The 27,631-nt window shown below is 35.6% G+C and overlaps 1 protein-coding gene across 1 annotated transcript; it reads right to left on the bottom strand.

Annotated features, from left to right (window-relative positions):
- Nucleotides 1-1,771: 1,771 nt before the first annotated feature.
- LOC145009796 (uncharacterized) lies at nt 1,772-27,358 on the bottom strand. The gene is made up of 8 exons (XM_078968427.1): nt 27,248-27,358; nt 16,380-16,506; nt 16,186-16,293; nt 4,259-4,451; nt 3,656-4,175; nt 2,885-3,114; nt 2,546-2,624; nt 1,772-2,383 (listed from the first exon to the last, which is right to left on the bottom strand). The coding sequence occupies exons 1-8, from the start codon at nt 27,356-27,358 to the stop codon at nt 1,772-1,774; spliced, it is 1,980 nt and encodes a 659-aa protein (XP_078824553.1).
- Between the last annotated feature and the right edge of the window lie 273 nt (nt 27,359-27,631).

Genomic DNA, 27,631 nt, shown 5'->3' with positions numbered 1-27,631 from the left:
TGCTTTCTATTGAAGATATGGATGCAAGCCTACGTTTTGTTGGATTAGTAAGAGATATATCTCCACAGTTTACTTATGTGTTTATTTATCTTTGATCAAATATGAATATTAAATAAAGTGAATACAATTGTAATGAATAAATGTTGCAACTTTTCCTACCAATCATCCGTTCCTTCCACATTTTCCTTTTTGTGATCAATCTACAACACCCAAAGTTTGTAATCATTGACAACAACAAAGTTGATGATCTTGATGGTGAGAGATATGGTCAGTTGCCCCAAATCATTCTAAGTGATTACTAAAAATTACTTTACATAGTTAATAAAATTTCATATGTGTTGACAATGTTTTTACATTTTCAGAAAGAGTACATAGTTGATTACTTAAAATCTCAGAATCATCCAAAAGCTGAGATGTTTTCACATGTGATGCCACATAGACTGGAAATGCCTTGGAGAACAATAAACAACAACATTGATTGTGGTGTGTTTACGATGCGTCACATGGAAACATATATGGGTGGAAGTATGAATGAGTTTAAAGTTGGGTTCAAGAACGAGTCTTCTGCACAAGATGATCAACTTGTTAAACTGAGGACAAAGTATTTATACAAAATCATCACTCATGAATATAATGTGCAAAAGGATTATGTGCTGCAAAAGGTTGATGAATTCCACAAGATTCCTTCAAGACAACGTTCTCAATTGTTGGCCATTGCAAAGGAAGAAATTTACAGGAGATTGGATGATTTAAGTGAATTATGTTAAAAAAGTTATTTTAGTTATGACTTCAATGGTTTCTTTTGGATAGTTTTAAAACAATGGTTTTGTATGCTAAGGATATTAACTTGGGTTGCTGAACGTACAATAGTTACTTTTGGTTTGCTAGTTTTAGTAATGGATTAGTGATATTTTAGTAGCTATAATTTTACATTAACATTTGAAAAATTAAGTTATGTTAAAAAATGATGATTAACATTGATGGTATAGTTTTAATGTATATTCAGGAATGATTCTTACTAACAAACATTTGTTAATATGCTATGTTACTATGACCATACAATCAAAATTTTTAATAATTAAAGTGAATATATCTATATTATATAATGATTTTTGTTGGGATTATATCTTAAAGTATGTTGTTATTCAAATATTGAATAATAGCATAAATACTTGAATTATTCCTAACATATTATACTTTAAATGCAAATTGTTTTAACTTAACAGAAGAGTATTTAACAATTTTCATATCATCAATATGTTGAAAATAATTAATGTATTTATGATGTTATTCATTATTGACTATAATTAAGGGTTTAAAGTCGACCATGGTTAAACTTATGACTAAAATTTACCCAAAAGCAAACGTAAATCAATATATGATGTATAGGTGTTTTAAAAGTTAATCGTACAAACATTTGTTATTAAGATATACTACTAACAACATACAATAAACTATGAATACTGCTTTAATTGTATATGACTATAGTATATAATGATTGATGGTTTTATAATTTCAAGAAAGGAAAAGTATATCAATTCTAAGTGTGAACTGTTTTAATCAAATAAAAGAGGTTTAAATGCCAGATAATATCATTAATCTGTTAGGATTACCAAATTTCGCATTGCTATTATTTATCGTTGAATAAAACAAAACGTTAAAAATAATGAAAGTGTTTTAAGATAACATAACATACTAAATCATAGAAACATATTCTTATTCATAAATCTAATAGAAAAGTAAAATCTATTGGGAAAACGAATGGGCAATTTTAATTTGCTTTTGACTTCCGTGCAAGTCTTACTTTGCAACTCCTCCAATTATGGTTAACATATTGATTGCAACCTGTGCACATTCTGGTTTTTTCCTTTGCAGCTGCAACGGCTTTCTCAATAGCACTAACCATTCTTTTCTTAATTCCACTACCTTTGGTACGTATAGATGCAGGTGGATGGATATTTATTTCATCAGGAATGCCGCGTATTCCAAGCATCCGAATAATTTCTTCTTCATCGTTATCAGGTGATGTTTGGTTTGAACTGCCAAACTCCATTGCTGCCTGCTTCAACGTACGTGTTTTTTCAACAAATTCCAACAATTTCTCATTGCTTCTTTTGAAATGATCCAAACAATATTCAATATTGTTGTATGCCTCTGTTAGAAGTTTAAAGGTGTCATCTTCTGTTTCCATGGCAACATGTTTCATGGTAAGCAAATGGCTGGAAATTGCATCCCTTCTCCATCTTCTTAGAATATACTGCTCTGGAATCTCTTCAACATGGTTGTTTTTCAATACAACACAAATATGACGACACAAAATGCCAGTACGTATGAAGTGATTGCATGAACATTTAACTTCTTTTTCAGGCAACTTTAGTTCAACCTATATTGTATAATAAAAATAATGTATGTTAGTAACGGATTGAATTAACATATTAGTTGGTGGTTATTGCATAATATTGAAAAAAATATATGTAATTTAAAAATAATGATATAATATACTTGTATGATGACTAATGAAAAACGTTTAAACGATGAATATAACCTTGCATTTTATCTTCAACTGTTTGCTCTTATCCGTTTGTGTAATCATAACAACTTGCCACCCATCAATCTTTTCAACACTGTCGACAAAACAGTACCAGGCTGCTTTAAATATTTCCTTTTTGACCTCATAGAAATTGTTTTAGTGTAAACCGCAGCTGCATGTTCTAGTAAGCCACTTGGAAGCGTCATATTATGCTTTCCATTTTTTGTATCATGTTCTAGTTTCTGTTGAGTATTTCGTTGCTTTCCAATTGCGGTGTATTAGTTCATCATGAAATAGATAAGAAAATTACTAGAGTTAGAGTATTTATTAAAAAATGAGTTCACACTTTCAGACCTTGAAGTAGTTTTCATCAGACTGTGTAGTGGCATGTCTTTAAAATAGGCTGGAATCCAAAGTTTTCGATCCCTGTACATGTCTTTGAACCATCTTTTGTCCTGTAATTTGAATTTTCTCATAAGCAGTTTCCACCTTGATTCAAACACTTTAGGCTCGATGTAGACATTCCAAACAAGCTTCGTAAAACGCTTTCGAAAATCAGTGTTTTTCAAAAAATCGGCTGAAACCTAAAAAAGAAAATAGAAATTTATAAGATTAACTATGAATAAACAATATGTATGCTAATCGTTATTAAAAATATGTAAACTGTGTAAATCATTGCTGAATAAAACATGTTGCGTGTTTACTTAAACCAAAATATACACACCTCGTCTTGTAGTTTTTCATAATGTGCCACATACATAAACGATGATTAGAAGTAGGAAATATTGCTTCAACGGCCTGTAAAATTGTTGGATCTTGGTCTGTTAACACTAATTGAGGGTGTTTTACATGTGCTTTCAAAAAAGCTTCGAGCAACCAACAATAAGATTCTATTGACTCGTTGCTTAACAAACCTGCTCCAATGTTTATTGAACGTTTGTGGTTATCAATGGCTGTAAACGCCACAAAAATCATTCCATACATGTATCAAAAAGGTAATTAAAAACAAATTCAACATTGATTATAAACTCAAAATACATCAATATTCATATTTAAATAAAAAAAATGTATAATAAGTATAATAGCATACTTATTTGTTCGGAATGTAGCATCAAATGTTATCACATCTCCAAACTCCTTGTAATATAACTTATCGGTTTCATCCGCCCAAAACATTGTGTTTAACACACTATTAACACATTTATACTCAAATGTGTAGTTATGTAACTCATCTTTTCTCATGTTCATTTTGTCAACAACCAGCTGTGCATCCTTGTCACCTATAATGTTTCCCATCTTCCTTCTAAAATTTTTATAATCAATTGCTTCAGGGCCAACGTTTTCATAACCTCCTTTCAAACTAGCTTGTAACTTATGTGCCTTTGTTGCACCAATGTTAGATGTTGAAGAACGCACTATAAACTCCTTGTCTTTATAACTAAGTCGTCGTGCACATTTTGAATACCGTCTCTCTTCTTTAGTCTCTAGGGGGTGGTTGTGATTCTCTTGAAACTCATATATTTTACAAGAATTAGTTTGCATATGTAACCTTTCAAACTTTATCAATGACTTGAAGTCCGTGATTTTGAAGTTTGAGTTTCGTTTATTCCTTCCACTTCCCTCAGGATCCAAAGTGTCAGTTGATCTGTTAGGTATTTTACCCATTTTGTTGCACACTACATACCTTTTTTAATGGTTTTGTCACCAAACCTCGTTACTGTATTTTACCTGACACCAAAACCTGCTTTATCTGCATATAATTTATACATTTCAACCGCCTCCTCTAATGATTGATATATAGCATCTACATCTGACATAAAATCTTTAGGAACAATAGGTTTCCATAACTTGGTTTTCACACCAGATGAGTCAACAACATTACTATTGAATGATTCCTCTTCAGAATCAGTTCGATTTGTACCTGTTTTTTAAGACAACAGACAACATTAATGCGACATGCAAGACATGATATAAATTTCTATCAATTACGTATACATAAACTACAGAATTTTATAATCATAATCAACGTCTGTGAAACAGTAACCAAAGTTGAAGTGTTTACTCATTTTAATCGTATTAACGTATAATCACCAATGATTATCAAACTTAATCAACATTGTATTAAACTTAAGAAAAAATCACCAATGAGGGACTGCTGTACAACGTCTGTAAAACAGTAATCAAAGTTGAAGTGTTTACTCATTTTAATTGTATTAACGCATAATCACAAATGATTATCAAACTTAATCAACATTGTATTAAACTTAAGAAAAAATGTACAGCTAAGGACTCCTGTATAACGCATGGTGATATACACCAACATTACATAATTAATACATGCAATGTATATGACTAATCGTATACAAATATGTACTCCGATCATATTCATCATATACAAAAATTCAATAATTCTTGTAAAACACGATCTGTATTTACAAGATGTTGATGTTGTTTTCATTTTTTACCTTCACTCGCCTAATCAGATAATTGATTTCTTCTGCTGTATTGATCATCCGAATTATAGAAATCGGCGTCATCATATTCATTACAGTTGATTGCTTCTTCGCCATATTGATCATCATCTTCCGTATCATCGCTACTGTAATCAAAACAATCCGATATCGAAATTGATTTGAATCACGAATGGTATACTGCATTATTATCTTCAACTTTAACTGATGAACAATATACAAAAGTTGATTGAATGCAAAATCCCGAATTCTATACTGGAAATCCTCCCTAGAAATCGTATCTTCAATTCAATATCTGCTTGAACGATAACTATGGAATATCCCTTAATTATAGGTAAATATTAATGGATAATATATTGATTATTAATTGTATTATATTAATTAAAAATTAGATTAAATACAAATTTACTTAAATACCCTAATAAAATGATTGGCTGATAAGTGTTCTCGCGTTCTCAACCTTTTAGGCGTTCTCATTTGATCATATTCCTATATATATATATATATATATATATATATATATATATATATATATATATATATATATAACAAATATCTATGAACTATGACACCATATACATCACATTATCAAGCTATAAGTGACTACATGTTTAAGATACAAAAGATTTCAACAAGAAACTTGTTAAAGGTCAAAATTGTCACGAAAACAAAAGATAAGGGTAAAAAGTGTCATTCAAGATTTATTAAGGTCCAACCATGTCCTACTTGTATAAAAAGGTGTTTTTTATGTTAAACATACTTGAAAAAGGGATAAAAATGAAAATTTAAGCTTAATGGGACAACATTTGGGCCTTATGGTTTTTGGGGCCCAAATTGCAGGGAAAATGGAGTTTGGGATTAAAAATGATATTTTTCCAAATTTTGGGATCATAAGTGAAGATAAACCAAATTTAAGGGTAAAAATAGCATTTATTTCAAATTGGACCAAAAATGTAAATTTTTCCAAAATTTTGGCCGAAAGTGTAAATTTTTACAAACAAGGGGCTGAAAATGCAGTTTTTTGCAAAACATGGTTCTAAATGTGAAAATATAACTTTTGGGTTTAAACCGTAAATTTTTAGACAGTTGGGACAAAACTGCAAATTTTTATAACTTATGGACTAAAGTATCATTTTTACAAAACTTTGGGTCTTAACTAAAAATTTGAGGATCATTGGACAAAACTGTCGTTTTTACAAACAAAATGCCTCATAATGTCAATTTGGTAAACGTTGAGCTAAAACGATCAACGAAACAAAACGAACGAACAAAATATGTTGCTAATCAATTATTGGGCTTAATGTTCATGGTACTCTGCCGTTGGACCCTAAGGGCCCAACTAAGTGTATATTGAGCCCAATGTGTTCCATGATGTGTTAATGGGCCTTGCGACACACTTACATGTTGATTTGGGCCTAATTTATGGGTTTAATGCTTGTTGGGCCTTTGTGGCCCATTTTCATGCCAATTAGGCCTAAATTACCCTTTTATTATGTTATTGGACATTTGTGGCCCATTTACATGTTAACTGGGCTTGGAATGAAAATCCACATACTTGTAGATCGTAAATATACCTCTACATGATTTATGAATTTGTATACATACCTTTGGAATGGAAGAATCTATAACTAACAAGTAAAACATTAAACATGGGAAAATTCTTATCAATCGAGAAAGGTTGAGAATCTAGTGAGACTTATCGGTTGGCACCTCTGAGTGTACAATCGTAGCCTGTAGTTATAATCAGAGTTTCATGGATGGAAAGCGGGAGTTTGTGTATAGATCTATATGGGGTGACCCCTACGCCTTAGCCGCTCGCTGCAGCTAGCCTAGGCCAGTCTAGGGCGACAACATCCTTAGCAAGACCGGCATTTGGAAAAATACCAAGACGGGCGACCTAGTCATTATCATGCATGGTTATAATGGCTCTCGTAGGGATTCAACACCACTTAAAACACATAGAAGATTAATTCTTTAATTCTGTCATCACAAAAACACTTAATCAACGAGACAAGAACCTAGACATTAAGACAGAAAATATCGGATTTTCTGGGAAAAATAGTCATATAAAATTATCACTTATTCATGATACAATGAATTTAAACTACACTCATACACGTTATAACTATGAATTTCACACATGCAATCACACTTGATTTTCACATCATATTCAAACAATTCACACAAAATATCATATTTTCTGGGTTTTTACGAAAGATACAAGGACTTTTATTCAACCATACTTATGAACTTACCAACATTATATATGTTGACCCGTTTCAAAATAACTTGTATTCTCATGTAATCGTTAAGCTGGAAGAATTGCAAGTGTGTTTGGTTTCGATTATGTAATATCTCTTGTCGTATTATAACAATTTGAACTTATGTAATTTAACAATGTACTTGATGTAAACAATGATGGTTGTATTTTGTAATGTTGGTGATGAATGTGTTATGTTTCATGTATATTCATTGTGATGATTATTCTATTGTTAGTCACACGAGCCCCCGGACGTTTCCGCCGTCTGGTTCGGGGGTGTGACATAATCAATTGTTGAGTTTGTTGTCATTTGGTCCCTTTCCTTTTTTTATGTACCCAATATACCATAGAACTTGTTGTTTATGTTCACCGTAACCATTTTGACCGGCGACCGACTATCACCTGTGATAGTCGGTCAAAAAGGTTATGGTGAACACAAACAACAAGTTCGAAAGTATATTGGATAAAAAAAAGGACCAAATGAGAACAAACTCAACAGTTAGTTACCCTTCCGCTACATTTTCCATTAATTATTCAAGTCACATTTATTAAAATAAAAAAAATCCTCTAATCTAATAAATAAGAAGATTTAGTACACGTGACATTCAATAAGCCCCCTCTCAATCGAATTTTACCACTCTTTTTTATAAAGTGAATTACCGGTATTGCCCTTTGATCACAAGTTAAGTATCGTCACATCCTTAATTTTAAAAACTTAGTTACTCTATTTATTACAACATTTAAAAAAATGGAATGTAACAACTTGAAATTTCTTTTTGTACGAATCGTCTAAAAATCAATCAATTCAGATATATTTCTACTCTCGTTAGCACTATTTTAGGTCTAATTGAGTATTCTAATCTCATTGCAATCAAGGTTTGGAACCAAGAACGATTTTTCTAGATCATAACATAGTATCCGGGCCGAACACCCCTTTGAGAGGAGTGTACGGCTTTAAACTCGAGTTTAAGGCCGTACACCCCCACTCACCCACTGACCGAAAACTCACCCTTATATAAGGGATGCTTGGCCTTCATTTATCACTTTACTCACTTCAAAGGATTTCTCTCTCTGCTCTCTCTCTCTCTCTCTCTCTCTCTCTACATCCATCGATTTTTGCTCAAGGATCCCTAAAAATGTAAGTGTTCCTTCATCTTGAATTGTATATCAATCTATTATCTAGTGATGAATCCACGTTCCTATCTCATCAATCTTATCTTTGTCTAGATCTTCTCTCTCACCAAGAACACACATTAGTTTTTAATGGCTAAAACCCCATTCTAAGCTTCCTAATAGAAAGTAACTGCATCCTATGCTTGTTATCTACTAGAAATGCTTGTTTTACACCTAAAAACTGACCCAAAAGACATGATCATGGAGGGTTTACGACCGTAAACCCATGTGCACGACCGTACACCCTTCATTGGCCGCAAACTCTAGTTTTTGGTCGATTATTGGCCTTAAAATCACCCTAAGGCTAAGTATGGGATTTAGAACACTTCCAAGGGGCTAGAAAGGAACACAAAACGCCTCAATTTGAACCCCTCTTCATGAGTGTATAGGCACAAACTCCTTGTCCATACACCCATTGGGCTGTAAACCATGGGCCACAAACTTTGTTGGGCCGGAAACCCATGACCGTACACCCGTTTGTGCGGCCACAAACTCCCATTTTCAATCACATGTGATTCTAACACTTAGTTTCAAGTGTTCCGTAGTCCCTGAGGTGGTTTCCTTCCCCATCTAAGGGTGTTTTACCCTAATCTAATACATATATGTGCTATTATATGTTAAATAGGATCCGCTTGTGTTTGAGACTTCATTTGACACTCAGCTTCCTATCGACTTACATTCGAATCCCATGTCAAACTGTGAGTTCATACCCCTACGCTTTTATGGTTTTAAACGTTTTTAGGGGGGATACACGCCAAACATAAAGGTTTTCGATGAATCAAAATTTTATGCAATTTATAGATCAATGGTTTTCATAAAGCGTTTAGATACTCTATCCCGTTTGTATTATGTGGAGCATAAGGGACGTTTTCTAAATTTAATTGCATAGTTTTCAGAACAGTTTCATGAACATATCAGTCAAACTATAATGGGTATAGTTTGGGGAATTTCATTACCGGTTTTACAGATACAAACTACTTACACGGTTGAACATATAAACTATGACAGATTTAGTTTATCCATTATTACATACATATAACAAGAGTATCATACTAAATAATTATTTTACGCATAATTATTTTACACATAATTATTTATACTCTACACAGTATACAAATGATTTTAAACATGAGAACAACAGAACAACATGTAAACTAGTTAATACAGGATTGTGAGACATCTCTTCATTGTACCCTTCGGGGTACTGGTAAATCCTCTACATTTAGTATAGCCAGAGCTCCTAGAGGGAGAGCGTGAGATTTGTGAATAGATCTATTCGAGACCGACAATCCCACACCTGAACTGTTAGCTACAGTTAGGCAGACATGCCTGGGGTGACAAATTTCGTAACATACGGCACCTAAAGAAACGTCGCAGAGGTCATCAGTCAAATTAGCATGGTTATAAGAACTCACAATAGTATAAACTAACCTTTGTTTACGGGATTATCATTCTTCAATAGTTTTATTTTAATTAATAAGACTACCTACATACTATACGGGAGGGTATTCCAGGGATATAACATCTGGTTTTATTTTAAGTGATAATACCACATTATATACTAGTGATAGCCATAGTTTTCAAACAAGAACATACATACTAGTGGTAGCCAGAGTTTTCAACGGATCATACTATACATACTGTAATCAACAAACATGATAGAAAATATTGGATTTTATGCTTTGATAACGTATTTATCATGTTTTACTGGGAACAAATTCTACAACATTTTTATTAAAAGAGGTACTCTGATTTTTATAAAGCATAAACAAAATCGGTCTTTTCTGGCCGTGAAAATGGGGATGTCACAACGACCAACATGTGTTTAAGAGTGACCGTTGTGTTGCAGCAGGCCTAAAACTTACCAAGTATATACAACGAGATATCGATAGAACAAAACATACAACTTAAAATGCTATAGGAGTATTTTAGCCAGAGCCAAATACATTGTAGAGATACATTCCAAGTGTTGCTACTTATTTCTTCTTAGCGGTAGTTTACTTGCATTAGTAACTCTTCCTTGTTTATCTCTTAGTAGAACACTTTATCTATCATATTAAGATATATCTTTCCTATCTCTTGATTCAAAGTCTAAGGGACTTACCATCTTCTTCTTCTTGACTATTTTAGAAAGAGATGCCTCTAAAGAAAAGACCCAACAAAAAGAACAACAATGACCCATCAGATCCAGCACCACCACCTCCTAGTTCCATCCTGCCATGTTCCAGGCAGACGTCACGGTCGCTGTGGCTACCGCAATGTCGCAGATAAATTCTGGCGGCTCTAGCGGGTCGGGAAGTGGTGCCCAACCCCTCAATCTCGATGGAAGCCAGGGACACCAGAAGGAGTGTTCCTACAAAGAATTTATGAATGCAAAGCCTAGATCCTTTGATGGCAATGGAGGTGTCATTGCCCTAACTCACTGGATCGAGAAGATCGAATCGGTCTTCGAGATTTGTGCATGCTCAGAAGCAAACAAGGTGAAGGTTTGCAACTTGCACCTTCACCGACAGAGCACTGAACTGGTGGAATAGTCGGGTTAAATTCCTAACCCTACCGGTAGCAAACGCTACGGGTTGGGAAAGTTTGAAGGAACTTATGCTCGCGGAAATGCAGAAACTAGAGCACGAGCTTTGGAACCTTAAGATGAAGGGTTCTGACATTGCTTCATACATAACTAGATTTTGTGATATGGCTCTTCTTTGTCCGGGAATGGTCACCCTGGAAAGCAAGAAGATAGAGAGATACATTTGGGGATTGACGCCCCCAACTCAAGGAAATGTCATGGCTGCTAGGCCTACCACTTTTGACAGCGCCAAGTGCCTGACGCAGACTCTCATAGATCACAAAGTTGATCTTGATGCAGCAGCAACCACTCCCGAACTAGCAAAGGTGAGTGGTGGGAAGAGAAAGTTCTGGAAAGAACGTAAGGGACAGTCTTCGCAGGATCCTTCTAAGAAACAACAAACGGTGGCAGTCCACACTGCCACTACTCCTACCGCTGTTCCTGCAGCTCAAGCACCTACCAGCGGATATACTGGTACCCTCCCTCGGTACAGCAAGTGCAATTATCATCATAATCCCGACCCATGCCGTGAAATGCTCTGCAACAACTGTGGCAAAAAGGGGCACACAGCTCGAGTTTGCAAGGCACCAGTCCAACCAACCAATCAGGCCCCTGGAGCGGGTGTTGGTCAAGCCTGTTATGGCTGTGGAGAGGCCGGTCACTACAAGAGAAACTGCCCCAAGACAACAACAACTGGTAACACAGGGAGAGTACTAACTATGGGGAAAGAGGAGGCAGTTGCTAACCCTACCGTTGTTACGGGTATGTTCATTATTGACAACTCTTATGCATGCATTCTTTTCGATTCTCGTGTGAAGAGAAGTTTGCATAAATTTTATGCATAAACAGATAGAGTTTCTATATAATTGAATGTTGTTTATATGTAACATCCTGTTTTGGGTGCTAAAAGTTTTTTTTTTTTTTTTTTTTTTTTTTTTTTGTAAAAATATATATTTTTTTAATTTGGAATAAAATAAATGCAAGCGAAATAAATTAAATTATGGAAATATGAGTAAATGATAAAAAAAACAATAATAATAAAACCTTTCATTAATTGGTATTTTGAAAATTTTATAATTTTAACATCTAGCAAAGTATTTTTGTTAGAAGGGTCATTTGCATCGAATATGTGAAACTTAGGTGTAACATTGGAGATTTATTCATATGCTTCTTTTTGACCCTTATTGTGAATTGCTTTCATTAAAGTGCCTAGCCGAGTACGTTGGGCATAGTCTATGAGTGTGTTGGGCGTACTGATTAAATAATAGCTAGAAAACTGAAATATTTCAGATTTGATAGCTCAACTTTGAAATATTGTAACTCATTGAATATAATTCCAAAATCAACAAAATTATAGTCTAAATTCATCTACAAACTGTAAATTTAACGCTGGAAAAAACTACATTTCAATCTGACTTAAAACAAATGAGTTATGATTGTTTAAAAATTTTCACAGATTACAAAATTTTAAAAATGTTGTTGAAAAACTGAAAATTTTCAGATTTGATAGCTCAACTTTGAAAGACTGTAACTCATTGAATATAATACCAAAATCAATAAATTTATAGTCTAAGGCCTTGTTTGGTAGCCTCTTAATTGGAAAATTAAGAGGCAACTACTTAATTTTTAAGATGTAGACCGTTTGGTAACATCTGAATATTGTTGGATTAGTGTCTAAGTCCATAACTATTCTGGTATGTACTTGACCCGATGGTGCATGGTCCTTTTGGGTTGCCTTCACCAAAGCAACTTGATTGGAGAAATAAATAGAAAGAGAGGTTATTATGATTTATTAATATGTTATAAGAATAATATATTAATGGAGAAATCATATTTGTTTAATTAATATTGGTCAATAATTAATTAGGAATTAATTTTGTGATCAAGTGTAATTAATTAAACTAGAGGGGCTGATTTGTAATTATGTGATAGTTACAAAATAAGGTAAGGATTATCTTATTATTAGGTTGGACGAATTTAAGGTGATAAGGCCTTACAATTCGACTATGATAAGGATTCAAGGATTATCTTATGGGTTGCTTTGTGGATAAGCAACTAGATAAGGATAATGACTGAAACCATATCTCTACACCTATATAAAGACCCTAAGGCTCATGAATTCGTGCATCCCTTCCCAAGAAGTCCTAAGGACGAATTCTAACCTCTCTCTACTCTCTTTATACCTTCTCCATTTGCTCTTGGTGTTTGTAAGCCATTAGAGGAGTGACACTTGTGACTCTAAGCATTCCAAAGTCAATTCAAGGTGGAATTAGGATTGTTATTGCTATATAACAATCAAGGTATGTTCTTAAACCTTATTATATGTTAATATCGATTTCCATATGCTAGAATTAGGGTTTGAAGTCTTGGATTCAAAGCATGTACAATAGAGAAACCTAGATCCAAGCATTAGGGTTTGTATGAGCACATAGGATGTCTTATAACCAAAACCCATCAAATATATCCCTCTTAATTTTTCAGATGTCTCTTAATTTTTCAGATGTGAAGTTGTGTATGAATTAAAAGGAAGAACGCGCATTCCTCTTTTTCCCTCTTTTATAATTCGCTTATTTCCCTCTTCTCTTTCTTTCACAGATGCCGACGACGCCTCCTTTCTTCCCATTGCATCGTCAATAGTTCGATTCATGATTGCACCCCTCTATTATTTTCTCCGCCACCAGCTGACCACCGCTTCTGCCGGTACAGCTAGCATCGCCGGCAACAACCCCCCCCCCCCCCAACGAGCCCACTTCGTTGTCGGCTCCCTTTGAACACCAACACCTCCAGGTCCGCCGTTCAACAACAAGACAACATGTATGTGCTTCGTTCTTCTCCAATCGACGGTTTCTATATTTTTTCTCTTGGTTTTCTCCGATCGTTTTCTCATATGATCTAGTGACATCCCCTTACTCCAATCATTGATTTCTATATTCTGATTTATGTGAAGTTTTCTCTGATTTATGTTATTATCTAAAATATATGATTTTTGAAGCATATTCTTGATATTCTTAATGGAGAAGAAGAACCTGATGGTTTGTTATTGGATTTTTGTGGAATTTTTTATGTGTTTATTTCCAACCCTAAATCACAGCAGTTGGCTATGATGTTTTGGTTACAAATTTTCATCCGGCATGACATGTTCTTAAAGTTTGATTGATGAATTGGTGTATAGTTGTGTTTATATGTACAGTTAATGTAAATTGTTATGTTTCTTGTCCTCAAAAGCATTTATGGTATATAATTGTGTTATGGATATTTGATTAATAGTTTAATGTAGACTTTGAAGCACAAAAAGAGCCTAATTTTATCCCCTTTTGTTTGTCTATGGTAGATAATGTTGAAGCCAGAAGAGAAAGTGTGCAAGACAGGGTTTTATGTGCTACATCTATGGAACTATTCAAATGGAAAATGTGGTCATTAGATGATTATTCTTGAATTTGTTTAATTGATCAAGTTTTGGTTGTTATTATGGTCTTTAGATTGGATTTGCAAGTAATAGATTGTGGCCATTAGATGGTTATTCTTGAATTTGTTTAACCAATTAACTTTCAATTGTGATTATGGTCCTTAGGTTAGCAACATTTTTCCATTTTCATGTTCAAGAACATATTGTGTTTGCATAAACTATTTCGTTATACTTTATACAAAATTGAAAGTGTTTTCTTTTGTATGGTGTTTTTATATTTTTTTAGTTATTCACAAATTTGGTTTAATTGTTTTATAAACAAAAATAATACATAAGGGTAAATGGTCAATTTTATAATTCAGTATAAGAATTCAGAGGTTCTAACCAAACATGTTTAAATTCAGATCTTAAAAATTCAGACCCTCTTAGAAATTCAAACCTCTTAAAATTTCAGATCTTGCCAAACAGCCCCTAAATTCATCTACAAACTGTAAATTAAACGTTGGAAAAAACCACGTGTCAATCCGACTTAAAACAAATGAGTTATGGTTGTTTAAAAATTTTCACAGATTACAAAATTTTAAAAATATTGCTGAAAAGCTGAAATAGAACTTAAAATAAATAGAGTAAATTACTGAAATCGTCCTGGTTTGGTCAAAATTGCACGTTTGATCCCTAACTTTTTTATGCACTCGGATTGTCCCTGTGGTTTGATTTTGTTGCGTTTTTCGTCCCTTACATACATAAAGTTAGGGACCAAACTTGCAATTTTGACCAAACCATAGGGACGAAAAACGCAACAAAATCAAACCACGAGGACGATTTGAGTGCAAAAAAAATTCAGGGACCAAACATGTAATTTTGACCAAACCATAGGGACGATTTCAGTAATTTACTATTACCTCTTATGCCAAATTCCATAAATGCCTCTCGTAACCGGTATGCAGACTTTAATAACTCGACAGTAGAGTTCCATCGGGTAGGGGTGTCACCACATAGAAACTTCTTCGTTTGTAAGCCACGATCTTTCATCGACTTCTTGAACTTGTTTATTCTTTGTGGTGACAATCTGATATACCGTACCGCCTTTTGGATACACTCAACATGATAGTTTTGGTATTTTAGTCCATCCTTTACGGTAAGGTTTAAAATGTGGGTCATACACCTAACTTGGAAATTCTTTCCACCATCGTAAAGATTGGGTAACTTTTCGACCAAAAATTCAATTGCCTTGTCTTTTGTAACGACATTGTCCAAGGTAATGGTCATGACATTTTTCATTCTCCATCCGTAAATGGAATCGAGTAAGTCTCGGTCCATATCCTCTCCCTTATGGCTATCTATCTCCCTAAAGTTTATAATTCTCTTGTGCATTATCCAATTCTCATCTATGAAGTGAGTTGTGACTACCATGTAAGTAGTCATTTAACAAGAAGACGTCCAAGTGTCTGTTGTCAAATGTATAGCGGTCTTTGGGTTACTTAAAAATTGAAGCATTTTGGTTCTTTCTTCTATGTAAAACTTAGAAACATTCTGGGATATCGTATTTCTAGATGGCAACACGACCTTAGCATTAAGTGTGTTGGTGTATTCCACAAGCCTCGTTTTCAACGAACTTGAAAGGTAGTTCGCCTACCACAAAAAGGTTAAGTAATGCTTTTTTGATCCTATCATCATCATGTTTCCATGTTTTAACACTAGTCTCCCCATTTGACTCTTTCTTTGGATTCAATTTGGTTTGAGTTTGATCTTGTAGGTTATGGGTTTTTTTACACCTACCTATGTGTTTGAGTAAACTAGAAGTCCCATTTCTTTCCACATCCACCTTTAGTAGCCTTTCACACCAATGACATTGTCCATATCTTCTTTTGACACCACCATCATCATCTATCATAATTTTATCAAATGTGTCCCAACAAAAAGATCTTTGTTTGGCACTTGTTTTTTTGTTTTTTTCTTTTTTTTTTGTTGACTTGTTTTCGTTTTTCCATTTGTTCTTTTTCGTTTGTTAAAATTTGATTCATCATCTTTTTCTGATTCGTTAACTAAATTAATTTGTGGTGTATTCTCAATAAACTTGTATGCATCAACATTCGTAACCTAGTTTACATAAAGATACAACAAAAATATTTTCACAATTAATCAACAAAATATAGCAACATACTTTACGACATTCAATAAAAATTAACAAAATTCAACCAAAATTTATAACCCTAGTTTACATATAGTCACAACAAAAATATTTTCACAATTAACAAACAAAATATAGCAATATACTTTACAACATTAAAAAAATTAATAAAATTCAACCAAAAATTGTAACCCTAGTTTACATATAGTCACAACAAAAATATTTTCACAATTAATAAACAAAATATAGCAACATACTTTATAGCATTCAACAAAAATTAACAAATTTTAACCAAAAATTGTAACCCTAGTTTACATATAGTCACAACAAAAGTATTTTCACAATTAATAAAAAAAATATAGCAACATACTTTATAACATTCAACAAAAATTAACAAAATTCAAATAAAAATTGTAACCCTAGTTTACATATAGTCACAACAAAAACTTTTTCACAATTAATCAAAAAAATATAGCAACATACTTTATACATTTCAACAAAAATTAACAAAATTCATCCAAAAATCGTAACCCTAGTTTACATACAATCACAATAAAAACTTTTTGACAACAAATAACCTAAATATAACAACATATTTTATGACATTCAACAAAAATTAACAAAAATCAACAAAAAATCATAACCCTAGTTTACATATAATAACAATAATTTTATTTGACAAGAATTCAACTAAATATAACAACATTCTTTGTTAATTCAAAAAAAAATCAAGGTTCTAAATAACGTAAGGCGTGACTTGGCGACAATGTCAAACCTCAAGCTTTTTTGAGCATTGGCAAGCCACATTGTTTGTAAGGCGTGACTTAAGGTGGTAATTTTGTATATAATTCATATTTTTATATTATTTTCAACTATTGTTTATTTTTATACACATATATAAGTCAATGCGGCGTTTTGGTAAAGTTTGGCGGCACATAGAAGACTTGGAGTCATGGCGCGCCATGGCAGAGCCATGACGAGCTTTTTAGAACCTCAAAAATTAACAAAAAAACAACCAAGAATCATAACCCTTAATTGAGTTTCATCATCATCACCTCTAATCCAATTAGCATTCTAGATTTTTGATTCCATTACTTATGATTGAATCACTCGTAAGACTTGTGAGGAGAGTGAAAATCGATTTTGACTGATGAAACTAGAAGAGGGAGAAGCCGAGAAGGTTGAGCCGTTGAGAGAAGGAAGAAACCTGTAAAATCGATACTTGATACTTACGAATTGCAAGGTTGAGAGAATCAGAGAAGGGTTACATCCGAGTCGTCCACACTCCACACTAGGATTCCAATGTTGAAATCGATCTTTCTTCTCGTTTGGTAATTAGTACGCTAAGAGTATTCGAGTACGTACTGTTTATGGCCTTATGGGAAAGGGACCATCAATCAAAGATGAGTTTTTTTTTTTATTATTTATTTAAATCAGGTCCAACCTGTTCTAAACCTTGTAAAAACTGGACTGAACCGGAAAAAAAACCAGACCAGTTTTGATGGAATTTTAGAACCGAGAACCGGTATGGGGGTCCAAAAAAAATGATTCGGTTCAGTCTTGTCTAGCGGCCTAAATGCTCACCCATAGTACTGGCTCATTTGATGTTCGAGAAGGCGCCCATGTACGTTGGTCGTACGCAGGGGGTACGCTAAGCATGGAGAAACCCTAATTTTTAGGGTTTGTGCCCTATTTAAATAACTTATGTTGCATTAGTTTTATCTTTTGGTCAGCCTCCACTCCCCTAAACCCGAAGTGTCATTTTTAAGTTTTGAGCTTAGAATTGAGTTTTGGTCGTGTTTTTGGTGATTTGAAGGAAGAGAACTTGGAGGTTGCTTTAGTGTGTCTTGAGCTTGTAGATCAAGAACCATCATCAACTTTGCAAGCTATTTGAGGTATAAAGCTCTCAACTTGATGATTTCTTATCCGAGATCTAGTTTAGGGCCTTGTTTATGCATTTTTTGGGTCCTTTATGCTTTGTTTGGTAGTATGGGCTACTCGAACAACTTTGAATGATAGATCTAAGCTTTTCTGAGGTCCATTGTTCCTAAAAATGATGACTTGATGGGTTTTGTGTAACCATGCAAGGTTGATGTTTCACTTAAGGGATTTAATATGCTAGAATTGGACCTTGGGTTGTTTTTAGCCATGCAAAGGCTTAAAGCCTTCAACTTTATGGGTTAGGACGTTAATATGATGTTATTTTGTGGAATGGGTGATAAGTTCTAAAGTGGTTAAGTTGTTTGGCCAAAGGTTTGAGATCAGGCTAGTACACGGGGCGTACTCCTAAATACGCTGAGCGTACTGGGTGCAAGCTCGTTTCCTGATCGATCGCGTGTACTGGGCGTACGAGCCTTGTACGCTGAGTGTACGCTCGTCTAAGTTCCAATATATGCCCAACATCATAAGTGGCCCAACAACAAGAAAGTATAGGGTCCAACCCAACAAGCAAGCCCAACGATTAAGGCCCAAAAATACTCCAAGATGGACTGAGCCATACGCTCGACATACCGACTGGTACGCGCAACAAACTCGGCGGAAGTGGGAGGATCACGACTGGGATGCAGTACACGTGACATACAGGGAGTTACGCCTAGCGTACGTACCCCTCATGCAAACCCATGAAAAATGTATTAATGTCTTAAGACCCTACGACCAAAACTTAGATATGAACCCACAAAGACCCCTAAGGCCATAAAGTTTCAAACTTTATGCCTTTGCATGGCTAGAAGAATCCCAACACTAAAAACCTAGCTTACTTCACCCTTTTCTACACCCTAACTCTTGGATGGGTACAAATCAAAGGCTAAGCTTTCATCTTTATGACGTGAAATGCCTTAAAACGTCTGAAAGGACACCTTGAAGGCTTAAGAGTACCTCATACTCACCAAGCCGTAGACTTTAGGACAAAAGGAAAGCAAAATCAAGACTTAATGAAGATCTAGAGAAACATACGTCAAGTTTGGAGCTTTATATTGTTGGATTAGGTGTCTAAACCCATAAATATAATTTGTATTTACTTGAACCAAGAGTAGCATGGTCCATTTCGGGTTGTATATCACCAGGAAAATTTGATAGGATGGATATTTGAGTGAGAGGTTATTTATGATTTACATTATAAGTATAACATATTAATTGAGAAATCATAAAATTTAATTAGTATTGATCAATAATTAATTTGGAATTAATTTAGTGATCAAAAGAGACTAATTAAATTAATGGGGACTAATTATGTAAATTAGTGATACATATGGGTTGGGCTATTGATCCATAATGGACTAAGTTTATGTAAGAATTCATAAGGAGTTATCCACATGAGTTATGGATCATAATCCTATGTGTATGGATTAGGGTTTACCAATGACCCTTGGAATCCTACAATATATATATATATATATATATATATATATATATATATATATATATATATATATATATAATCCTATAGCTTAAAATCTTGCTTAAGTGTTCTTGGAGTTCATATAGCCGATTTTGTGCCTAGTAACCTCTCTCTCAAATTCCTCTATTTGTTCATGGGTTGTTGTGAACCATTTGAGGCATCACACTTGGGATGCTAAGTTCTTAAAGGCCAAAAATAAAACAAGCTACAAAAGGAGGTAATTTTCTACATAATATTTCATGATTCAAATATCAAATTGTATGCTAGTTGTAGTCTTCATGCTTTAGATAGTTTTTGTTGCATGTATAACTAGAGAAAACTTAGATCTAAAGCATTAGGGTTGTATGTGCACCATAAGATTGTTGTAATACATAAAACCCAGCAATGGTATCAGAACCATGGGTTGTTTTCTGTTATATTTGATTCATGGCTAATTGTTCAAATCTGGAAAAAATGAAATTATGCACTCTGGCAGGGTGAACTCGGTGAGTCCGCTCATGAACTCAACGAGTTCATCATGAGCACGACGAGTCCATTATCTGACTCAACGAGTTCAGCAGTCTGTTAGCAGATTTTCAGGTTTTTTGGCCATAATTGAATTTGGATCATTACCTTAATCTTTTTTTTTTCTGATATTGTAATGATTATCCCATCCAATTAAAAGATAAATTGTCAAATCTTGAAATTTTTTACTAGTTTGTATGATAAGCTAATTGTTTGTAAAATTTGATTTGAAGTTATCTTACTATAAGAGTTGCATTAAGTCAAATTTGTAAAAGATAAAATTATAATTATTTTATTGGTTTTAAAATTTGATCTAACTGTTTTTAGGAGTTACAAAACTTGCCATCAAATTTTTTAACTCAAAAGTTTTATGGAGTTACAAATCTATTTATCAAATTTGGAACTCAAAGGTTTTTCAGGAGTTACAAAACTTGCCCTCAAGTTTTGGTCTTTGAAAAGTCTCAAAATATGAAACATTAATTTCTAAAATCTTGTAGTTAAAAGTGCAACTCTTGGGTTCATAACCTAAAATTAATTAAATAGTTTTTAATTTTGAATTTTTATATTAAGAATCTTGATGTTTTTTGAATATTTCAATTGCACTCTTATGGATTTAATTAAGTTAATTAAGTGTTTAATTAAAAGATAAGATTAATAAATTCATAATAACATGGTTTAATTTTAATTAAATTAAGAGTATAATTTATTAATAGATTAAACCATCAAGTATTTTAAAAGTTTAAAATGCACTCTTATGCTATATAAAATTAAAAGTTTAATATATTATATACGTATAAGTAAAAGATCAATCTTACCGTTAGTAGGCCTCATTCACGAAGTCGGTCTATAAGGGTGTATAAGGTTACTTCCTATAAAATGGTGGTTTAATGGGTGTCCACTCTCACCCATCGCTTCCTTGACTAGTCGAGGGTCGTTAGCCAAACGGGTAGGATAGGACACTAAACCCTCATTAAAATTATAATGAATTATAAAGTGACTAAACACTTTATAAATTCCCAATCTTAGTTACTTTAGGAAAAATGTGAATTTGATGCTAACCCATGAAATTACACTTTGCACCTTACCAAGTCGTTAGTGGAGCGTGTATGGTTAACTGACAACCTAACTTGGAATAGTAAGAGTGGCAAAGGGTTGCTCGATGTTTGTCATAGATCAATGGAGCGTGTGTGGTTAACCATCACATTGATTAGGTGTTAAATGACATTGAGAGTACCAAGTATATTTGCATGGTTATTCACACCTTGTTTGTGATCCTCGGTATCCCAGTTATAAACTTGAAGGGAAAATCGAGATTAAACATGTCATTGAAAAGTTCAATAAATCTCAAAAGATTTAGGGGCTTCATTTAAAACTTAACTCGTTTAAAATTTCATTTTCGTGGTTGAATTGGTAAATCGTCATTTACATACCGACAAATAGTTTACAATTGGATTACGACATCCCTCTTTCGAATTGTAGAATATTGTGTTGGGTCCTAGCCTTAATATTTCATTTAGGTGTTATATTAAGGACTTAAATCAACAAAACTTGAATTTCTCCCTTGTAGATGTCTAGTTCTGACAACTATGACATTCCTAAATCTTTTGGAAATAGATTTCATTATCAAGATGATATTCCACAAGACGATCAAGGTGAAAGATTCATCCCTTGTTCGTGTTATAGTGGGACTTCTCTTCCTTCACCTCCTCCAATAATTCTCCTCGACCCACATGTTTAAATACTTGAAAAGGTATAGGTCACTCAAGCCCTATTGGCTAGTAAACACTAAGATGGAAGGTTTGTGTGTGCACATGTCTTGGAGATGAAGTCATGCATTGACAGGCTAGGAATGGTGGGTGTCGGTGTTTTAAGGAAGTTGGTTGTTGACTTGGTTCTTGAATCACTTCCTAAGTTATATAGCGGGTTCTTTAAGGACTACTATATTGGATATCATGCCATGGCCCTTATTGATCTAACATATTTGCTTGTTTCTGCTGAATCAACAATGATTTGATGCAATGGTAAAGCAAATTTGATTGAAAGATCTACTTCCCAAACTTCCATGGACACTGACAATGGAAACATTGGAAGTCCAGAAAAGCTTTCTCTTCCCAATGGAAAGGGTTTGTCAATGGTCAAGTCATTCGACCAAATTGTAAAGAGAAACGCTAAGTTTGATATTGTACCATGTACCATTCCAAAAGAGTCTGTTTACTTCTATTGCTAATAAAAGGGGCATTGGTTGTGTAACATCCATAAAATTTGAGCCAATTTGAAACTTTTTAATTCATTTAAAACCATTCAGACATTACAATTTGTTTTCAAAATAATTTAAACATTAGAGTTCCCAGAAATCATAATCATCAATCGAGGATACAGTCACGCCTTCGCCTTCCCGCGGCCATCCGCTGAACCTGAAATAATAAACTGAATGTGTAAGCCCGAAAGCTTAGTGAGTTACCCCCAAAATACCCATACACACAACAATACACATATAATGACAAACAACATACTATGGGTCCAATCATCCATGAGGATGGAATACCCCAGGTCCTCAATTATTGGGTTTGAATGCCAACATACCGATGCACTTCCCATAACAAATATATAAATAATAGCATGTACTGGGTCTACGACTTTATAAACTGGATTACCCCTGGGCCCACAGTCTGAGTCTGGATTACCTTCCGAGCCCACAACTCACATCTGATTACCATCGAGCCCACGATACGAGTCTCCCTCAGGTCGTATCTGGAATGCTCCTGGGTTTGTTGGGTACCCCACGGAACAATATCACCTTAACCCATCGCACATAATATGTCGACATATAACACAACTAATACACATACAAATAATCACATGATACTACAAGTAGTTCTACAGATCTACCTAACTGGCATAACAACTAGCATACAGACAATCAGACCAACTATAGGTCACTAAGCATAACCACATCTGATCTAACAGATCATACTAATATATAACCATCCTATCTACCAGGATACCGAGCTAACATATCACACATTAATAATCCCAATAACAAAATAGAGGGCTGACGTTGGTGCCTTATACCTCTTCTAAGGTCTGAAAGGACAACTCATTTCGTCCAAATTATAGCATGCACCAATTGGGACTTTTGGGAAAAGAATGCTTCCATAAAGCTAAAATGACTAGATCTAACTCATATAAGTATAAAGTTCCAAGCTTTTTACCTTTTGGAGCTTCTAGGGCACAAACCAACTTCAGATCTACAAGCTTGATCTACTTCTCCAACTCCTTGATGCAACACCCTTTTCTTAAAACACTCAAGAACACTCAAAAAGCTCAAACACTCAAGGAAATGGCTAGGGTTTGGGGAAAACGACTCTAAGTAGTGTAGGCTGGGGTAAGGGAGGGTCGTGTGCTCATAATGTTGCTTATATAGTCCCCAAAACCCTAAATATTAGGGTTTCCTTCTACCATGAGTATGCCATGCATACACAAGTGTACGCCCAACGTACTAGGGCACGCCTAGTATGCTCAGCGTACCCTTATGTACACGCAACGTACTCCTCCTGATCCTAATAATTGAAATTTAGCCCTTAGACTTTCATGGCTTCACCATTCAATCCACAGGGACTATAATTGACAAATATTGGGATGTTACAATTCTCCCCCACTTAAACTAGACTTCGTCCTCGAAGCCTGCTGTGGCAAATAATTCAGGATAATGCTCCCGCATCTTGGAATCTGGCTCCTAAGTCTACCCGTATCCTTTCCGATGTTGCCATTTGCCTCCCTACATAGTGCAGGTGCCCTCTAACCTGAACACCACCCAATGATACAACCACCTACTCATCCAATATGCTCCTTTGCAACTGCCAATAGCGACACAAATCCAACCGACCCTTTTCAAAAGGTCTATTCTATATGCCACTTTGCCAACTTGACAAAATCATGATGATCTAAAGTATCGGAAACCCAACTTTCCTCTTCCTGAAGCGAACCCTTTGTGTTGACAGGATAATGCGTCCTTCAGCTTCCATAATATTATACAAAATCAATCGATTAATGACACGAACACTCACGCCTTGCCCAATCATTCTCAGGCTGGAATACTAGGCATGCCTACGACGGATCCGGTCATCCTTAGAATGGAATACCCTCGTATCCCCACACATGTTTAGCCCAATCAACCCTCGGGTTGGAATACCAAACATATCGGGTCCAATCATAGGGTTCGGTCATCCTCAGGATGGAATACCCTAGATTGGAATACCTTTATGAACATAACTCGGGTCTACTTATAACTTGAGACTCAAGGATCTATCATTGTATCTCATCCACCATCCTTTGATTCGACACAGCCGACTGCAACTCTCCCGAATCTCAACAATACATCCAATCCGAACACGCTCCTACCAGATACATAACCAACACAATCTCTATGCCCACAACCTATGACTGGAATACCCTCATATAGTCCTTAGCATAGGTATGGATTGCCTCTGAGCCCACAACATGTATCTGGTATGCCTTCTCCAACCCTCAGCTCATGACTGGAATGCTCCTGATAATCTATCGATATTGTTGTAGTCACTTCAGTTGCCCCAACGCTCCGTCCTGGAGATTCTCACCTCATCCATTGCCTTAAGAGGGCCTAATCAATGTCCTTCACAACACCAACAAGTGTCACGGTACCCCACACTATCCACTTGCAGAACAATTTGCTATCCCATAACACATATAATGTGTCACCATAGACGACCAGGAGAAAGATTTAACCTGGTTCCCAAAACTTGAATGACAAGACATTCCAAACCCAAGCCTTCTTAAAGCTGATGAATACCCTTTCAGATATACTCCCAGTCCCCAACTGGAGTATTTCCAGATCCAAGAAGATTAGTCCTTTGAGACGCTCCGAACTAATGAGATCACCAAGATCCTCAGTACTACATTCGATCTCTAATAACAACTTCTGATCTAACCAAAATACATTGGAGTCTTCAACCAACTCTATTAGCATGTTCAATACGTGGGGACAGACCTTCTGATTGTTATAATATAACAGCATACTCAATACCCGAACATAGATCTACAACAATTACAGAGTCTTCAACATGATTGTTCTCACCCACTTGGGGTTCAAAACGCCTGATCCATTCCGTGGATTCTAACCACGGCCTAACCCTAGGCCTTACGTCAATCGTCCACCCTCTCGAAAATCCGTGGTCTGTTCCCCGACCTGCGTGTCTACCACAAATGCTACCCAAACACTCGTGCTGAAACTACTGTCGAGCCCTAGCAGCCAATAAAACCCTCAATCTATCAATCCCACAAACCCTCAGGGTCAAGCACACCCTTGACCGAAAACTCGAATTGGACTCAATTCATGACTAGAACTCCAACCTGGTTCCCTGACTTCAAGTGTCAAGCACCAAGAAGACATGATACACATGCTGGGGAGTTTTACCGAGCGTCCAACTCACAGAACCCTCAAACTAAACACCCTCTTGGGTTGTCTTCCGTCCTGAAAACGATACGAGATCCATCCCATTTTCAACACCGATCCTATTTCTGTATCACGGGACAATTCTCCTCCACTTAGGTTTGATTAAGTCTTCACAATACATAATAATTTGGAGAATTACCAATCCTTCTCACTTTCCGACGATCTATCCGATGACAACCATCTCTTCCCAACTAGTGCTCCGTTACTAGTCAATCCCAATGATCACACACATCTTAAGAACTGGATGAACACTTCCTGAATACCAGTGAAACCGATAGTCACTGATGCTTGAATGACCCCACACTAAATTCCTGAAGACCAAAAGACAGATATTCCAACTATTACCTCAGCAATGAGCTACTACCTTTGGCGCCTTCATCCGCCAATAAATAACGGTTGCTAAACCACTGATTCCTAAAAATGCTGAATGACCATCCTATGGAACCCTGTCCGTAGACCTCCCACATAATACCCTTTTTCCAAAGGTGCTCCAAACAAGTCTCCCGCCCTCGGGTTCTAGAAGTCATTTCCTTCATGGTTCGCACCCTGACTCACGTACCCGCTCAATCGTCCACGAATGAACTACAGTAGCTGAAGCAACCTCCGCCCTAAACTGGGCTACAAAATACTCCCAAGATATAGTCTACGATCCCAAAAGTGCAATAGGTCGCACAATCAATCGTTACCGACCGATACAAGAGATACAAGGCAAACCGGACCTCACAAAATACTTAAGCCACATCGACCCACTTGCGCTCACCGATGCTGAAATAACGTCGCCAATCCCTACAACTAACTGACCCCGAGCTGGAATACAACCTGATCCTGAGGTCACATGCCTGCTCACTCCTTCGAGCTAGAAAACTAAAAGGACACCATCCTTGCCTTGTAAAACGACAGTCCAATTCATCAATTTGCTATTCCACTTCCAGCTGCAAAACCCCAGCTGAACGTGATCATTACTCCTTTCCGGAGTCCCCACAACTCACATTCCGACCTCGAACAAAACCCCCGAGCCTCAAATCTAGAAAATCATGTGCCAGCCACTCCTGGTCAACCCGCAGAATGCAACGAGTTCAGAATATCTCCCTGATATCAAGGAACTGCAGTCCTCTGTTCATCGGGATATGTCTCAGCAACAAGTCTCGATACTGGAAAGCTCGGCCAGCTCCTCCCCCTACCGTCGTATAACTGCTGAATCTTTTAGGGTAGCCGTCTCAGCAAGGGCTGCATAGCGCTCGTAGAAATACTAAACCATGGAGGCCTTAATAGACCCGAACATCACCGAAAACTGCCCCTCGACAATCTCAATTACCTCTTTCTGGATGATCTCACTAACACGATCCTCTAAAAATGCTGGCGTATCCTCGCTACCAGCTCCTGATCCAAACCTGGATCCGGTCTCAAGACGTCTCGTAACCACCATTCTGGTAAGACACCAGAAAGATCTATGATAATCCATAGAATGACAGGGGACCGACTCCCAACCCAACCTAGGGGTTGTGACTTCCTAGCTACGCGTATGGGTCCTGTGCTTTCAGTAGTACGGGCCCATACTACCTTCCACACCTACCCATATTTATCTTAATTATCATCACAATTCCCTAACAATATACATAATCATAGCGAGCGCTCAATTTTCACTCCTATAGGAATGTTAAATTTCTAGTAAATGGCCTCACGACCTCACACAACCCGC

Source organism: Lactuca saligna, chromosome 8 (genome assembly GCF_052625555.1).
Source record: "Lactuca saligna cultivar CGN05327 chromosome 8, ASM5262555v1, whole genome shotgun sequence".
In the NCBI taxonomy this organism is placed as follows: Eukaryota; Viridiplantae; Streptophyta; class Magnoliopsida; order Asterales; family Asteraceae; genus Lactuca; species Lactuca saligna.
The sequence above is the reverse complement of the archived record's forward strand: the minus strand, read 5'-3'. Positions and strand labels throughout refer to the sequence as shown.

What these genes read in the sequence shown, in the direction of transcription:
- LOC145009796 (XM_078968427.1), bottom strand. Translation starts at nt 27,358, where the DNA reads ATGGTGGTTACGAGACGTCTTGAGACCGGATCCAGGTTTGGATCAGGA. An exon ending in AAATGGAAAAACGAAAACAA is followed by an intron (nt 16,294 to 16,379) that starts GTCAACAAAAAA and finishes AAATTATGATAG; the next exon opens with ATGATGATGGTGGTGTCAAA. An exon ending in CTGATGAAAACTACTTCAAG is followed by an intron (nt 2,625 to 2,884) that starts GTCTGAAAGTGT and finishes TTTTGTCGACAG; the next exon opens with TGTTGAAAAGATTGATGGGT.